Source organism: Plasmodium gonderi (genome assembly GCF_002157705.1).
Source record: "Plasmodium gonderi DNA, contig: Chr12, whole genome shotgun sequence".
Lineage (NCBI taxonomy): Eukaryota > Apicomplexa > Aconoidasida > Haemosporida > Plasmodiidae > Plasmodium > Plasmodium gonderi.
In genome coordinates, this window is record NW_021628937.1 from 2,977,251 (window position 1) to 2,996,484 (window position 19,234).

The window sequence follows — 19,234 nt, forward strand, 5'->3', positions numbered from 1 at the left end:
CGTTTCCAAAAAAAGAAGATACTTGAAATAGGACATGTACGGATTCTGTGTTTGATCTATTGAAAATTTTCATATTTCTTAGCAAGTGTTAGGTGTGTGAGGTGTAAATTTTTTTTTTTTTCATTTATTCTTTTCTTTTTATGTCTCATAATCGTGCAAAAGTATTTTTCTTCTACCTACATTGCATAGTTACGATGAATATTTACAATCTAAGGTGGAGAAGGATTTCTGCCCAAAGGACTGAGCACAATTCCATAATTTTCTTAATTGACAAAAATTCTAAATTTTTATTTAAAAAAAAGCAGTAAATAATTTTGTCTCATATATTGTATTATTAGATGGGTATAATTAATGTTATTGTAAAATGTATGAATAATAACAAATCGTGTCTGTTTTTACGAGTGCTTCCTAATCCACATAAGTGTATACATATTTATATAAGTATTTTCACATATATATGTATGCACAAGCGTATATGTATACATGTATATATGAATGCATATTTTTTTTTTTTTGATTACCCATGAAAGGTACCTCATAAGCACAGTTTCCAATCATATAATAAACATATATGATACGTTTTAATATAACCAAAAAAAAAAAAAAAAAAAGAAAAAAAAAGAAAAAGAAAAAGTCTTCCTGCCTTTTCACACATAAACCTAATTTACAGATTTTTAAAAATGTAATATTAAAACATATAAAATGTAAACTATAAATGATATAAAGAAAAAAAAAGCTCGTGTTCATTCGTGTGCTTGTGTGGATAAATATACACATGTGCACACAATAACATATTTTAAATATTACCCCTACTCGTAAAAGGAAAGTCCCTAAAAAATGTTACATGCGTATATATACATATATATATATATATATATATTTACACACAAACATAGATGCACTGAAACAAGCTATATATTATAATCATAGTAGAATAAACTTCATATCGATTTAATATTATTAAATTTTTAAAAAAAAACGTTCAATTTTTTTTTTTTTTTAAAGATTAAAACATTGCTCATTTTATATGGGTAAAAAATAAAAAATTAATAGTATCTATTACTTCCTTTTATAGGAATGTTATTTACATTGTGAGACGAACGACCATAACCGTAATAAGGGTTTCTTCTTGGATTACTGTAAACAGTGTAGGAAATTTTTTCTAATTGTGGTGGTACAGGTTGTTCAGATTCTCTTAATATTTTAACTAAGTCTTTGGCTAGTCTATATTTTTCTGATGTTAAAAAGGTAAAAGAAGCCCCGTGAGCTCCTGCTCTACCTGTTCTACCAATTCTGTGCACATAATCTTCAATTTGATTTGGAAAATCAAAATTAATTACATATTTTACATCTTTTATATCTAACCCTCTTGAAGCTACATCTGTTGCTATTAAAATAGGGCTTTTTCCAGTTTTAAAGTCATTCAATACCCATCTTCTTTCATCTTGCTTTTTATCCCCATGTATGCATAAGGCTGGTACACCATCTAGTCTAAGTGCCTTTGTGATAAAATCTGCATTTTTCTTCGTTTCAACAAATACAATTATTCGATCGTTATCTCTGAATATTCTCTGAAGTAGTAACTTCAAGTTTGCTATCTTTTCATGTTCCTAAAATGGAAGAATGTCCCGTGTATGGTTAGTACATAAGTGTGTAGAAACTAGCATATGAACATATATATATATATATATATATATATATATATACACGAATATGTACATCTATATATATGTATATAAAAACATATACATACAAAGCGTATGCATACAAAACTTTATACACATATTCAGACATGCAAATAAAAATATATGTCAATTCAAACACACGTGCATTTAAATAACCACACGTGTCCATCACGCACCATAAGGTATATCACACATGTGCGCAATCGCAAACATAAGGATCATATTTTTGTTTTGTCTTTATTTCCGGTTAAATAAAGGTAAAACAATAATATCATAACTAACCTCATTGCAAATTTAAAGTGATAGGACTTCTCAAAAAAAAAAAAAAAAAAAAAAAAAAAAAAAAAAAAAAAAAAAAAAAAAAAAAAAATTTCCTAACAATGGGCATTTATTTTTTTTTTTTTTTTTTTTTTTTTTTTTTTTTTTTTTTTTTTTTTTTTTTTTTTTTTTTTCATATTTTTCGACAATCTTGCCACCTTTCTTTCTTGAAAGCTTTAGTATTTATCCACATGCATGTCATAAATGACGCCTGGGTGCTTTTTCTCATTATTGTGTTTATTATTTACTTACACAATATTACGTGTATTTGGTAAATAATAAAATAGAATTAAATGTGCACATCTATGGTAGGCAAATATGACAGATTTGAAAAAAGTAAATAATAAACAAAAAAAAAAAAAATCAGGAACAAAAGATCAATAGGCATAAATGGCATACATGCGGACAATTACAAATATCTTGACAAGGTTGGGGTCGCAAGATTGTCAAAATTATCAAAAGTATTTTTCATACGAAAAATCCTTCTTTGTTTCTTTTTTTTTTTTTCTTTTTTTATCACTTATAAATTTGCAATGCATTGCTAATTCTCTCCTTAATTAAAGCAATTCTGCAGTGCATGGACAACTCATAAAAAATGCAAAAAAGTGTAAAAATGTGTAAAAAAATGCAATAGAAATTTTAAATTAAGGAAAGAAACTTGTCAGTAATATGCGGAAAAACAAAAACGAAAAAAAAATATATGTGTATATATATGCACATATATATATCCAACGTGGAGAGTACACCCACTGTAGCATGTGTCAATATTGCACGAAATGTAGAGTCTACATTAATCAAATATACGAAATTAATAGCACGCACTGGCAAGTAATCTCCTAATGAATCACTCACTAATGCATAAAAAGAATAGTGCACGTCTACAGGTGCATGCATACACATACATAAAAATGTACATATATATATATATATATATATATATATATATATATATATATATATATATATATACAATAGCGCAAGTAATAGTACAACGCGTGCAAGAACCAAAAAATTAAACTGGGTCATCACGTAAAGGTACGCACATTTGTGTGGCAAGGTGCTATTCCAGAAATAGGATTTACAGAAACAATGATAACACTATTCAAATTTACAAACATAAGGACACAAAAAAAACATGCAAATATTTATGTGTGCAAAACAATTCCTATAAATAACGGTAGGATATGTTAGTGCATTCGTAATATTTTTTTATACGTAACAGAAAAATGGATCTGACAAACGAGTGTAACAGCGGCTTCTATAAGTTGCCACATGGAACAAAACAGAGATAGTGTATCACAAAATAGGGTCATATTCAATCAAAAATGGGAAAAAATGTATAAAAAAAAAAAAAAAAAAATACGAAATAAAGCAAAAACAAACTAGTTATAAACTTATCGTATAAAAAAACTAATCCTAGAACTAGAGTGAACTGAGTGGATGTAAAATGTGTAGTAACACAACACATATCCACATGCATGTATCCACTTCACACATGAAAGAGAGGCAGTCCTCGAAACAATGCATATAACTATGAAAAAAACAAAAAACAAAAAAGAAAGTAAATAAACAAATTAATTACCTCAATCAGATAAATTTCTTGCTTAATTCTACGACATGCAGTTAATGATAATGAACCAACATTAACATGTATTGGTTGCTGTTTACATAAATCTCTTGCTAAAGATTGAACTTCTTTTGGCCATGTAGCTGACCACATTAAAGTTTGCCTATCAGGTCTAATCTGGTTAACAATTTTTCGTATTTGTATTTCGAAACCCATATCTAACATTTTATCTGCTTCATCTAAAACTAAATAAGTAACCCTCATAAGATTCGTAACATTTTGTTCTAATAAATCAATCAAACGACCTGGACAAGCAATTAAAATATGGACACCTTGTTTGAGTGCATAAATTTGTCCACTTTTTGGAACACCACCATATGCACAAGTATTTCTTATTTTGGATTCAATAGAAAATTTGATGCATTCTTGACGAATTTGTTCAGCTAATTCTCTTGTTGGTGCTAAAACTAAAACAATTGGACCATCACCATATTTTAAACTTGGTTGAGCTAAAATATGAACAAATGCTGGTAATATAAAGGCTAAGGTTTTACCACTACCTGTTTCGGCTTTTCCAATCATATCTTTTCCTGACAATGCTATTGGCCAACCTTGTATTTGTATAGGGGTTGGGGTAATAATGTTATTATTTTTTAAAGACTTTAAAACATAATCTGGAAAACCAATTTTATTTATTGATTCTACTGGATTAGGAACCTCATCTCCATCTAAAATCGTGATTCTATGTTTATCTCGAATATCTTTCACTTCTTTCGCGCTCAAATTACTTATATCTTCATGTTCTTTATAAAAATTTTTTTCAAAAGGAACTAATTTTACACTGTTCCAATCTATTTGCATTAAGTTTTTTCCTAAATTACTTGATCCATCTCTATGATTATTCGTCATATTTGTATGTCCGGTAAAATCTCCATAATTTGTCCTGAATTGCCCGTATGCTGCCGCTTGATAATTTACATACGGATTTGTGTAATCCGGGAAATTTGCATATCTATTTGGATAGTTATTGAAACCTCTCATTTTGAAAATATAAAAATTTGACGTTTATCTGTGTTGATGTTGTGCGATTATGCAGATATAAATGTACATACATATGTGCAGAAGTTCTGTTATTTGGTTTAAATATATCTCCTTAGGCTTATAATCTACTTTTTTTTTTTTTTTGCAAAGATCCTCGTGGGAGAAATGTGCCCTTTCTTTATGCACGTTGGAGGAAATTTGGTATACTTGAGACTGCTTATTTTTAATGTAGTCCAATTTTTCTTTTTTTTTTTAAGAAGAATGAGATGATTTCATTCAACTTTTTTGATATCCTATATTTTTCGTTTATGTCAGTTCGCATATTCGTACAAAAATTTTTTTTTTTTTTTAACACATTCAGATTTTCATGCATATGTTACATAATTCATTTATGTGCTCACAGCGTGTTCTTATTCTGTATGTATATGTGCATGTGTATAGTTTTCTACTGAATGAAAGTTTACACCACAGTGCCTTTTTATCTGAGGAATTATAGCAGGAATTATATTTTTGCTTCACTTCCGTTCATATAAAAATTGTGTGCTCATACGTGTACATTTTGTGTATGTATAAATTTATTTTTCTTTGCATGTATAGGTATATATATTCTTAAAAGATCTTTCTACAAGTAATAAAAAGCGAGCACTGCAATTATGTACTAATGCCCGGGGTTCGCGTAATGTGCATTTTTTTGGAAGCCTTGGAACGTTTTAAATGTCATTACATGGGTATGATAATTTTGCGAAGTGGCTGAGCATGCATATGAAACTTATAAATGGAGGTATGAACAAATGGATGAATAAATATATGAAAGTACCCTAAATTAACAAATGCGTAAAATATAAAGTCCCATAAGGAGGAGAAATATTACATGAATCTCAAAAAAAAAAAAAAAAAAAAAAAATTCATACTCAATTATATGAGCATAACTAAGATGGATAGATAGTTCAGTGAAGCATTTTATGATTTCCAAAAAATATGGATTGTTTTAACATAATGTAACTTTATATATATGTAAATGTAAAAATGTAAAACTGCCTTCTGGGTGAAGATATATATATATTAATATTTAAAGGGTGAATAAAAATATTTAATAAAAATAGGATATATATAACTACAAAGGGCAAATGGAAAAATTTAAGGGTCAAAAATAATTTAACGAAAAAGTGAAATGCAAAATTTTAAAAGAGGGTATAAAGGGAGAGATTTACACGAAAGCATTGCGAAAAAGGTGCATGAAAGAAAATTTTAATGTAAAGGGTTTATAAAAAATAATAGTATTATTTACATGTATAAAATGTAAAAAAAAAAAAAAAAAAAAATGAAGGGAAAGGCAAGAAAAGAAAAGAGGAAGCGTATAAGTAAAGAAGAGCATGTACTTATTTTCTCAAAATTGGCTTTAAGCACATACGACTGAAGACATTAATTTTATTAGCATTAAAGTAAGCATACATAATGTATACACTGCTTGTCAGAAAAAAAAAAAAAAAAAAAAAAAAAAAGCATGAAAACTTTTGATGTCAAGGAATAAATTAAATTGGAAAATTCTCCCACTGAAGTATATAACTTAAGTACATATATAACATATTGTGCGTTTTGCATTGAATCTCTTGCATTTTCTAGCTCCTTAAAGTGGAAGAAGAAAAGAAGTAAATTAAATGGAAATATTATAAAATATATATAAGCATCAAGTGTATTTATGTAACAGTAGTGGTTCTGTGTATTTATATATATGCTGATGTAGTTTTTGTAGCTGCAATTGCAAATTTTAATTAAATTCATGTAGCACAGTTGAAAAAAAGTGAACCTGCGCACTTGCATATGTATCTCTTTTTTTATGCTAAAATTTGAATGTAGCTAATGCTTGCATGTTTTTTTTTTTTTTTTTTTTTTTCTTTATAAATTTGGCTTGATGCGCATCACCATGACACGGTATTTATGACGCTTATATATGTATATATATAGCTGAGAAAAAAAAATAAGTTTGTGAAAAAATGAACAGTATTGCAAAAGGCACAAATTTATAAAGAAAAAAAGGCTATCTCATTTGGGTAATTAAAAAAAAAAAAGGAATAAGACCTCTAAAGAGGAGAAAAACATGCTTCCTAAGTTCCCTACAGATGTAAAAATATATGTTTAGAAATATATGTATACATACTCCAAAATAAAAAAACTACCCAGTAAAGAAACATATATATAATCATGAGCGGATAACTGGGTGACAATATTGGAAAATTACACTCATTTTCAGCCAAGCTACTTAATAACACATGTAGAAATAGCTAAAAATGTATACAATGATACTAGCCTATATGGTTATATATATATATGTTGAAATTGCACAAGTGTATTCCATTACTTTTTTTTCTAGTTTCCATATATTTAAAAGTACGACATGATGTAGTATATATCTCTTCACGTTAAGGACATTATTACGAAAACATGCGAAACTTGAATAAATCCATTTTTTTTTTTTTTTTATGTTGGAAATTTTTCGTTCGAATGTGAAAAAGAACGCAATTTGAAATTTGGTGCCCATATCTCTGTAAAGCCTGTTGAATGTTCTTACAAATTTGTGAAGTTTTACATATATATATATACATATGAATTCCCACGTAGAACACACGAATGTGTGCATACTATGTACATATGTGAATAGCAGCAAAAGGAATCTTTTGCTTTTTTTACCCATAAATTATCTTCGGCTCCAGCCAAAAGATAAAAAAATACATATATATATATATACATTAAACATGCCACACCTTATTAATCACACATTTCTGTGAATAAGTAAATAAGATGCATTTTACTTAATGTCTCATACTTGAGTTCGAACAACCCGGAGAAGCATCTTTAGTAAAATATAAATGGAATATATTTTGAAAACTTTTAAGGAGCAAAAAAAAAAAAAATGTAAAATTGTAATTTTGCGATTTTTTCACAGCATGGTGAAGTTCCATTTTTTTTTTTTTTTTTTTTTTTTTACATCCTATTAACTAATCCTAACAATTTAAACAGTGCAAATGTGTTGTCCGAATTTTATGCAAACCGCAACTACAAAATGTTCATGCTGTTATTTTTAATAGCGAATAATTTGGACATAATGAAAAATGTATAAGATGCTTCACAAATCAGTAACATTTTTTGTCAGTTTTATGTTATTAGGAAAACAAAATTTTTTTTTTTTTTTTTTTTTTTTTTTTTTTGTGCTTTTCAAAAGTGATGACAACAAAAATAAACTAAAATGAAAAGCAGAAATGAATACTAATCAGCTTGTAGATATTTCCGGTAGTTTTTACAAAAATGCATAAAATAAAATTCCTCATGTGTAAATAATTTGTCAGACTGGGCTAAAATAGATATATATTATATTTGTATATTTTCTTTTCAACCGGTTGAGATACAAACTCCAGTATTTTTACTAGCAAAACGAAAAAATTTTAAAAAAAATGATGGTGACTACAATTTTTCCAATCTTTAGGTGTCTCCTAGTTATAACTTTCTAATGATTTCAATTAAATTCACGTAGGAATATGAATGAGAGTAGACTGATATAAAATCTTCATGTTGAGAAAAAGCTTGTCATTAGAACGATGTAACCGAAAATAGGCTATTTGTCAGTACCATTTTTTATGTGACAAAATTATTAAATTCCATGAGGTGGCATTTTTATACCGCACTTTTTAATTTTTTTTTTTTTTTTTTTTTACTGTAATAGAATTATATAATTTGAAGAAAAACTTTCTTCAAAATCTCTGTTGCGATATATATATTTTTTGTTTTGGTTTTTTTATTTTTATTTTTTTTTTTTTGGTAATTAGAAGAAAAAATGAGGTCTTGCAATTTTCGTTCGTGCAGGATCATTCTCCATTAGTGTAAATAGTATTCGTCTGTTTGAGACACATTAAGGTGAGCATTTCCATATGAATAAGGTTAAAAAGGTGGAAGACATTCACACAAATGTCCAAGTTTCCATACATAAAACGTTGCATTTGTTGGGCTTATATATATACATATGTATATATATGTATAAAGAATTGCATGTACTTGTGTATAACTACATGAACGTGTAACCCTGCGGAAGCGTTAAAAAAAAAAAAGAAAAGAAAGATAGATAGAACAACTCGAAGGTGAATAGAACAAAAAAAAAAAATTAAGTGTAAATGAAACATATGCTTAAAAAATGTATCCTTGATAAATAAAGCAGGAATTTAATAAGGCATGTAACTGCAGTACAATTGTGAACTTATAGCAGAGCATAAAAATATTTTTTACAATATATTAGCTACATGTTTTTGGTTTTACTATTATTTTATTATTTTATTTTTTTTTTTTTTTGTGAGTGCCGTTATAAATTTATATCTGTGTGCTAGTTAAGTTTATTTAACTTTTTTAAAAAGTAATAATTTTTTTTTGTACAATTTCTACATTTTAAATGTTTCATTATAAGGATGCTCAAAAATTTGAAGAAGGGCTTCAAAGTTGGTTTGTTTTCCCCTTACTGTATTCTCACAGTGTGTTTTTCCTCTTATCACAATTTTTACCATTTACACGTTGGATTTTGTGTAAATGTTAAATATCTATGACATTTACATTGTCTCATGCTTTTACGTTTTGTAATTTTTTTACTGATACTGATTTTCTCTTCCCCATTTTGTCCCTTGCATGGTTGCACACATATGCACAATAAATTACTACCTACTTTTTTACATCGAAAGTATTAAGATTAGCATAATATAGTTTGGTCAAGACATGGGTTCCAGTAACTATGATTGTAAGTTCCAAAATGAAGATGAAAAAAAGAATTATTTGAACGAAAAAGAAATGCATGACTATAATACTAATGATAAGAATGTTTGTTCTGCTTTTCATTATGCTAAAAATTTAGGTGTAGATGAGAAAAATAAATTTTCGAATGAAAATGAAATTAGTTTTACTTCTAGAAAGGATGATAATGGTACAAGTAAAAATGAAAACTATTGTAAGGACCCTAGATGCAACAATGTTGTATTTCAGAAAGAAAAAAATAAAAAAAATTTTCTACACGAGTTATGTAAAAAGTATGTAAAACTATCTTTGTATAGACCACGTTGTATTATACTAAGTGTTATAATAGGGTACTTAATTATTATCATAATGAGTATATCTTTTTATAATAGCATATTTGATGACACAAATAATATGACTTCATTAATGGACTCCTTTTCAAAAAAGACAAATGTGAAGGAATATGTAAAAATGAATGTAACAAAGGCTAGTGATGTAGTAATTCATACAAGTGACAACATAGGAAATAATGTAGAGCATTTTTTAAAATTTTATAAAAAAGAAAAAGCGGCATCACTGTTGTTTTATGTTGATAAAAAAGAGGATGGAAATATGTTACAATACGATATATTAAAGGACATATTTTTTTTGTTACAATTTTTTAAACAGATTAGTATTGGAAATAATAAAAATTGGAGTGATATGTGTAAAAAATATGATATTCCTTTTATAGGTTCTAAATGTTTTGTACTAGGTTTATTTACTGTATCTGAACTTTTAAATGCTGAATATGACACGACGCCTAATTGGGAATTATATTTTAATGATCTTTTAAATAAAAATGATAAATCCTTGGGAAATTTTTTCTACAATGCACTTATTTTTTTACCTAATTTTTTATATCATCCTCATAAGTTTAACCATGGGAGAGTCAAAGTAAAAGACGTAATAAATGATATATCAAAAAATGTGGAAGCCTTTTTATTTGTTTTTAACTTGGATGAAAATGTTGATGATTCAGCACTGAATGAGTGGTATCGTATGTTAAACAAGTATGTAAAATTAATAAATGAAAGAAAAGAAACGTATGTAACTATCCACAATTTAGACAACACTACCTTTATTCACAACTTAAATAAGGACAGAAATTGGCATATTGCAGTAATAAATGAAAATATAGTGGAGGAAAATGAGCAGACATCCATAATTATAGGTTTTAAATCTAATTTTGTCTTTGCAATTTTATCTTTTCTCTTTATAGTTATTTATGTATACTCTATTTCATCGGATGTTTTGAAACCTAGTGGAAAAGTTGGAGGAGAAGGGAGAAGAAGGTTTCTTCTCATTATTGCCGTGTACTCCTTGACTTTTTTTTCTTTCTTCTCTACATTTTTCATCTATTTATTATTCCGAATTTGTATATTAAGAATTTATTTATTAAATTTTTTCCCTCTTTTTTTTTTAAGTTTCTTATTTTGTTGTGTGAACGTGTATTATCGAAACAAATGTGTACTAAAAAATTCCCAAATTATCATGCAAAAAATGAAGAACATAAAGAATCTGAAGAACCAATCAGTTGATATGACTAAATATTACATACAAGCTAGCTATAAATCACTTTACTTTGTTGGGAAAGTCTCATTGATAATTGTAACGATACACATCGTTGGATTTATCTGCACGTACAAAATTGTTAATACCTTTTCATTAAATTCGATATTTACTATTATATTTTTGTTTTTTTATTATACGATATTTTTTAACAATATATTTGGATATTTGTTCTACAAGAATAGGAACCTATTATTATCATCATCGTTGTTAGCATTGCCCTTGTCTTCTCCTTCTTCTTCTTCTTCTTCTCACCTACCCAACGATCAGTCTGATCAGCATGTAATAGCCTTTTCAAATGAAATTAAATGGAAAGAGCTGGACCCTGTTAAAGTATTAGGGCAGAATAATTGTAATTCACAGTGTAACGGTGATATCAATTCGATAAGCATTTCAAAACATGGTATAAATCAGAGTATTGCTAACACTAATCCAGAGATGGAAAAAAATACATGCTGTTCACACGAATGTTTGAGTCAGAAGAATTATAATCGCGTGATGGACATGCACACAAGAAATTTCATTCATCAATGTGAGAATGGGAGAATTATGGAAAATGAAGAAATTTGTAGAAAAAGTGGGAAATTATGCGATGGAAGGGCGCATAAAAAAGGGTTTTTATTTTTTTTTGTATTTTTTGTTTTCTTTTTTTTAGGATTATTTATATGTCTATTTATTAAGAACGAGAATATGCAATTTAACATTTACAGCTATATGAACAAGACATCACGATTACGCATATTTATCGAGAATTTTGAAAAAAAAGCTGGATTCGTAATTGAACCTGGTTATTTGATATTACCTTCTTCCAGTGACTTTGACTATGAAGATGAAGAAAATACAGATATAATAATAAAACTAATAGATGACATGAAACGAGAAGGATATATACACGAACCTATTGTATCATGGATTCATGCATTTAAATTATTAAAAAATGATTGTTCTAATATAAGCTCTTTCAGTGAACAATATGATGTAGATCGTTATAAAAAACACTGTCATGATATCACTTTACAAAAACAGAGTAAGGAACTGTATTTTGATAAATTAAAAGAAATATTTGAAATTGATACAGAAAAGACATGTAATAGCTTTTACAAAATTGTTTATGAGTGGTTAATGCATGGTGAAGATGGTATATATGATAGTCAAAGTTTTAAAATTAAAACAGTTTTTCAAGATCAAATTAGTCAGATTCTTCCACAATATTATAATATAACGCCGCATTTATTCTACCAAGATTTTTTAAAGGTATAAATAGATATGTTTCGGTTTCCATGTACTATCCCTTTGAGTTCTAGGGATAATAAAACAAATGGGGAGAAAGTTCTCATGGGACGAGGGGAAAAAACGTATTTGAGAAATTGGAAAAAAAAATTTCCCTTCGTTCATCTGTATATTCTACATGACAAAGAAGCACTAGTTGTATTCACTCTTTCTTCTTTTTTCTTTCTCTTTACACATTCGCTTTTTTTTTTTTTTTTCCTTTTCTTATTTTTTTTCTTTCCTTTTTGTGCTCTCAGATGGACGAAAAGTACAACATAACAAGCAGTCGAATCGGATTCGTTCTTCACAACTATGCTAGCAATCAAGGAAAAAATTTTTCAAATTTAAACGGAATAAAAAATATGGTCAAAAAAAGTAATATTAAGAATATTTATTTTTATTCAGAATCCTATACGTTGTATAATCAAGTCCTGAATTTTCTACTAGAATATAAAGTCATGTTAACTTTTTATTTTTTAATTTACTTATTTTCTTTATATATGTTTAACACAATGGGGGTTGTAATAGCGTTTCAGTTTTGGTTATGCTACAATTTAAGTGTACTTTATTTTATGAACACGTTTTCAATTAATACCGATGCAATAACAATTATTTTACTAAATATGGCTACAGCAATATCTCTCTCTCATTATTTGTATTCAACTCTTTTTTTTAAATCGATCATGCTAGACAAAATGAATTTAGCTAACAATATGGTGCAGTCCTATCCTTATTTAGTATTCCTCTTATTATGTACTTGAAAAAAAAAAAAAAAAGTTAGAGAAAACCTTTGCAGGGCTTTTCCATGTATAGGAGGAAAAGGTTGTGCAAAATTGCACAGATTTGTACGAAAATTTACAGAATAAATGGGAATGCTTAATTTCTCATTCAAAGTGGAAGGAAGTATTTTTATTTTATTTTTCTTCCATTTTTTATTTGTACAATTTTACAAATTGATGTCAATAACGCGTTGCACATTTTGGTGCGATTCCCTTTTTATGTAAAAGGAGCCTATATGTTTTTGCATATGGTGAAACGTTTGGGTAATTGGATGACTGTTTTTTTCTTAATCTCATGTATGTGCACTTTATAAAATTATATCACTTGACACATCTCGTTCTTGTTCTCTTTTTTTTTTTTTTTTTTTTTTTTTTTTTTTTTTTTTTTTTTTTTTTTTTTTTTTTTTTTCCCTCTTTTCGCAGACCTTGTTAGCTTCAACATGGAAGACTACGTATCGAATGTTTTGCGATTTCTCATTTTAAATCACATCGTTTGGTTCATTCTATACAATTTAACAATTTTTTGTGTGCACAAAATATGCGTGAAGAGGAGATGATTTCGTTGTCATAATGTATATACCTATATATAAGCACATACATGCACACATCGTGAACTTGCTAATTTTCGAGATCGCAAAAGTGAAGAGAATACAACAAGGAGACCTACGAAATAACCCATGGAAAAAGATTCGTACTGGAGTGATACTTTATTCATATGCCTGAGTGGAAATATTTGTCAATTGGTTTACCTCTCTTGTTAATTATTTTTTCTGAGAATATCCACAAAGGTAGTGATTCTTTATGTTAGGGCAAAAAATATAAACTTTTCTTTTTTTTTTTTTCGCTTCTTTTGAAAAAAAAAAAAAAAAAAAAACATAAACCCTAAACACTGTGTTGTGTATACTTGTATACATATGTAAGCTGATATATATATATCTTTCTAATTTTAGCTTAAAGCTTAGAATACATATTTTGTTAAAAAAGGGAAAATTTATGGATTAACATGTAAAATGTCACTGTCGCAATTTAAAATATATGTGTTCCTGGTGATATAACCTCCAGGAACTTTTCCTTTACTTTGTTACAACTTATTCTTATTTGCTGATTGTTTTCTATTAGCTTATACATGTTCATTATATCTAATTTTTGAGGATTTTATTTTATTTTTTCAAAATGTGCCTCTTAAAGCAGGTCTCAATTTTCATGCACTTTCGGCTCGAAATGTACTTTTCACATTAGTTAATACTTTATAATTTCTTTTTGTTACATTTGCAATCTTAAAAATATTAGTAGCTCCATAGAAATAAGCACATGAAATAGTTTTTTTTTTTTTTGTTTTTTTTTTTCTTTTTTATGGGAGTTGTAGGTTTTATATCATTGAAAAGAAAAAAAAAGTTCATCCATTTTGCTCTTCCTCATTAAGTTACTTATAAATGGAAAGAGGTGCAAGATGAAGTCAAAAAAAAAAAAAAAAAAAAAAAAAAAAAAAAAAAAAAAAAAAAAAGAGCATAAAAATGTGTGTTGAAACGTGAAGAAATGTGAAGAAAGGAATACAACATAAAGCAAAATCACATGCCTTCGTAAACGGATGAGGCCTACACGAACGATTGAAAAAATAAAAATGTATATTTACATGCATTGCCATTTTCTCTTCACGCGTTTGTTCACTTTTGGTTATTGATTCCCTAATTAATGAACAAGCTGTACAAGCCATGTGCGGGCATAACGTCATCGTACTCTCTCATAACATGTACACTTCTTCCACATTTTTATTTTTTTTAAAGATAAAATTTAAGGGGAAAAATGTCAAATTAAAAACATCACATAGCGCTTACAAAAATGTGCGTCATTTTTTATACCCACACTGTGGCACGTAAAATATACGCAACATATGTTCATGCACAATACAGAGGTTGCTTACATATGCACATGTACATAAAGCATATATGTAAGCATATATACATATATATATATATATATATATATATATATATATATATATATATATATATATATTTTACTTTTTTTCATTATTTCTCTTCAATTGCGTATAAAAATTCGGTAAGATACAATTCTCCCCTTATTTGAAGCAACAAATAGTTAAACAATTTAAAACCACCATCTTTTATCACCCAAAATTAAATAGTTAAGGTATAAGTACAAATTAATATTAAATGAGAATTTCACAGCTTTAGAGCATCATATACTACTATATGGTACTACGTAGGTGCTAAACATTGTGACGCACGTTTCTTTTTTTTTTTTTTTTTTTTTTTTTTTCAAGCATATAAAAATGTTAATAAAAATAATATATATACATGTTTCTGCTTAGCTTTATATATGTATAATTCGCAACGTCGGCTTCCTACAACTGGGACAGCGCGAATTGATCGCACAAAATTTATGCACACACATATATATATATATAAACATACATGTATGCACACATTTATGCCACATTACAATGCATTTATATGCTTAACACATTAACAGAATAGCCATTCATACAATTAACATGTTAGTCACGTAACCATTTAAATGCTTAAACTTTTTTCCTTTTCTTCATTGTATCCTAAAAGTTGTAAGACGCCAAAAGGATGGCGGCGAAGATTCAGTATAATGTCCACACGACGAACAAATACTCTGTTTTTGACACGGATAATTCAGATGAAGAAAATCAAAATAAAAAATTAAAAGAATTCAAGAAACGTGAAATAAATAGTGTCCATGAGGATAATACCAATAGTAAAAGTACAGGTAAAATGCATGAGTGTCCTTTAACAACATCTTTCTACGCGAATACTTGTAGTGGGGCGTAGGTGTAAATGTGTATATATGCATATATACACATGTATGTGTGGTGTGTACAGATGCACGTGTGTATTTGTGTAGGTGTATGCATGTAACGATGTGTATATATATTTACATGTTGATTTCTCTTTTTTGTCAAAAAAAAAAAAAAAAAAAAAAAAAAAAACAGCGTCACGCACAGTTATATGCAAATCGAATGAACACATATCCATATTGATTAACCGATGTGTAACTTCTTGTTGTGAAAAAATTTATATAATTTTTTATGGCACAGAAAAATAAAAAATTCTACATAAAGTTTGAGTTGACTAGGTTGATTTTTTTTTTTTTTTTTTTTTGCAAAATTGTTATAAGTGAATTATGTAATTGCATCTGATTAGGTTATAAAATATATATAGAAGCACGATATCATGTGTAGGTTTACTTACAATTAAGTGTTTTTCACTTTTTTTATTTTTTTTTTATGTATGCTATTTTTTTCCAACATTTACTGTGTAGAAAAAAAAAAGTTACCAGAAGTGAAGGACGTTAAACCTCCCGCGACGGTTAAAGAACAGAACGCAAAAAAAATAACAACTTCTAATAATTATAATAATGATAATAATGATAAATACAATAAATATATCAGTTCATCAGTTAATGAATTAAAGGAAAGTAATAACATCAACAGAAGTTACCGAGATAATTTCCATCCAAGGGGTAATAATATAAGAAGTAAATTTCCTCGAAAGAGAGCAGGAGGAGGATATAGTAATTCTTCTACCAATATTTTATCAAACAGTAATTTTTATAGGGGTTCAAGGAATTATGATTACAAATTTGGCTCCGATAGGAGGAACTATAATTCTTCATATAATTATAATAAAATAGATTATAGGGAGGTAAGACATAAAAGAAAAAATCATGTTATAATAGTAACTCATTTCACACACACATATGTGTGTTAATGCATATACACATGAGAGATTGTTTTAGATTATGTTGCTGTCTTTTTTGTAAATATGCGCACATGTATAGATGACGAGGCAGTTACGCATTACTATTGATACATATATATATATATATATATATATATATATATATATATATATATATATATATATATATATATATATGCTGTAAAATACACACGAATTTGCATGAACGCAAATCCATTTCTGTTGCACATTTCCGTCTCCTCATCCATGTAGAAAATGTTCAACGAATATAACGATAGTAGAAATATGTATGATAGTGGAAAAAGAGAATCATACCAAGATTCAAAAAATAAGAATTATGAAGAAAATATTAACATAACGAGAAAGCATGAATCAGTTACTATTGATTATGATCTCTATAGAAGACAACAAGAGAAAAAATTAATTTCTAAAAAAAATATAATAGCAGATAGTAGTGATAAAAAGACAAAAAAAAATGAAGTGAATAATGAAAAATTTAATACAACATCAAATAATAACACCAATTTAAAACGAAATGATAATGTGGAGAATGAGGGGAAATCAGATCATCCTAAGAGGAAAGCAATTAATGTTTATCAGTATATATTAGAAGAAGGGGGGAGAGTTGATAGAATACCAGGATTCCGTAGAAGTTATAGAAACTATAAAAAATTTGATGAAGCTAATTGGAATAATAAGATGGAAGGAAAAACAAAAATTCAAATGGATGAAAAAATTTTAAAAAAAAGAGATCCACCAAATATTAACGATACAAGGGCTTTTCCATCCTTGACCAGCAAATGATGTGAATCAACCCTTTTTTTTTTTTTCTCCCCCATATGTCCACCCCCATTTTTTGTGCATCTATGTGTACATTTGTTTGTATTTGCATGTGTATTTTTCTACCTGTATACATGTTTATACTTGCATGTTTGTTTATACTTGCATGTTTGTTTGTATTTGCATGTGTGTTTGTATTTGCATGTTTGTTTGTATTTGCATGTTTGTTTGTATTTTCATGTGTGTTTTTCTACTTGCATGTGTGTTTTTCCTACTTGCATGTGTGTTTTTCCTACTTGCATGTATGTTTGTATATGTGTAGGTGTATACTATTATGTACATACATCTATGTGCACATGCTGCACATGTATACATATGTGTATGTATTGGCGTGCAAAAGCATCTGTCCAAATGTGAAATAACCGTATTTTTTTAAAAATTAAACTGAAATGAAGCTAATATGAGTATTTTTTTTTGTTTAAAAAATATATAATAATTAAAGTATTACACTAGAATTAACAACGCGTTAAGAATTCCTTAAGAAAAAGTTTCCATAGAAAATTTTGTGTCGTGTGAAAAACGCAATTCTCACTGTTTAATATACCGAATATGTTTTCATGCTTTTGTCATTTGTAGGTATCGTATATATTCATTCGCAAAATGTTCGTTAGACCTTTTCACCCACAAATGTTCACACACAAAATTCGTCTTGCGTGAGCATGATTAAGCCCAATTAATAAGTGCATTTTGGAAAACATGTTCATACAATTTTGAATAAAAAATTTGCACGCTGTTATATGGTTAAGTAGGATCCTACGAGATTTTTCTATTCTAAAGAAACTAATGCAGTTATATATATTGTTCTCATGAGCATGTTCCTAGAAGTGTAGGCAACGAAAAATAAAAACACAAATAACTGTGATATGTTGCGCATGAAAAGAGCCATTATAATGTATATTCATTTTAAAGATTCTTCATTGCCTTGATGCTACCAAAGTGAGAGAGAACTAAAGCTTTCCAATTTTGCTTAAAAATAAAAATTTTATTTTATCATTTTTTTACTTTATTATTTTATCATTTTATCATTTTTTTACTTTATTATTTTATTTTTAGTTTTTTTAAAAAAGGAAATGAAATAAATAATATGAAATAAAAATAAGGGAATAAAAAAAAAAAAATTCTACATTTTAAAATTAATAAAATAAGGGGGAATGAAAAGCAATATACTCACTTTATGACAAATATATTAGAAGAAACTTGGGTAATAAAATCTGTTTGCCCTTCACGTGTAATCATAACTAAATTTTATGGTGATAAATACACACACATATGCATATATATATATATATATATATATATATATATATATATATATATATACACCATATAAAATAGCACGTGCGTAAATACATAGCTTTGCACCTGGGCGATATATACATTTCCCATTTTCGACATCCAAATGGGTTATATGTATATATGTGCCACATATAGGTGTATGTTCATATGTAAAGGTATATATTTATTTCCCCTCCTTTTTGACAAATTTGTGATTCTCAGATATTTACTTCACCTTTTGAATGGTTATGTCATATATATATGATGATCGATGTATGGGTACACATTTTCTGGAAAATATTTTCTGAATCTAGTATTTAAATATCTATTCTT

At 27.7% G+C, this 19,234-nt stretch overlaps 3 protein-coding genes across 3 annotated transcripts; 2 read left to right on the forward strand and 1 right to left on the reverse strand.

Annotated features, from left to right (window-relative positions):
• Window positions 1-1,046: 1,046 nt before the first annotated feature.
• Window positions 1,047-4,611, reverse strand: PGO_126250 (ATP-dependent RNA helicase DDX5; the record flags this gene model as incomplete). The annotated part of the gene is made up of 2 exons (XM_028689415.1): window positions 1,047-1,610; window positions 3,586-4,611. 2 exons carry the CDS (start codon window positions 4,609-4,611, stop codon window positions 1,047-1,049), a joined length of 1,590 nt encoding a protein of 529 aa, XP_028545216.1.
• Window positions 4,612-9,363: 4,752 nt separating this feature from the next.
• On the forward strand, window positions 9,364-13,594 carry PGO_126260 (hypothetical protein, conserved; the record flags this gene model as incomplete). Its single annotated transcript, XM_028689416.1, has 3 exons — window positions 9,364-12,243; window positions 12,516-13,011; window positions 13,461-13,594. The coding sequence occupies 3 exons, from the start codon at window positions 9,364-9,366 to the stop codon at window positions 13,592-13,594; spliced, it is 3,510 nt and encodes a 1,169-aa protein (XP_028545217.1).
• A 2,040-nt stretch (window positions 13,595-15,634) lies between these two features.
• Window positions 15,635-17,590, forward strand: PGO_126270 (hypothetical protein, conserved; the record flags this gene model as incomplete). Its single annotated transcript, XM_028689417.1, has 3 exons — window positions 15,635-15,794; window positions 16,347-16,729; window positions 17,039-17,590. The coding sequence occupies 3 exons, from the start codon at window positions 15,635-15,637 to the stop codon at window positions 17,588-17,590; spliced, it is 1,095 nt and encodes a 364-aa protein (XP_028545218.1).
• Window positions 17,591-19,234: the final 1,644 nt, after the last annotated feature.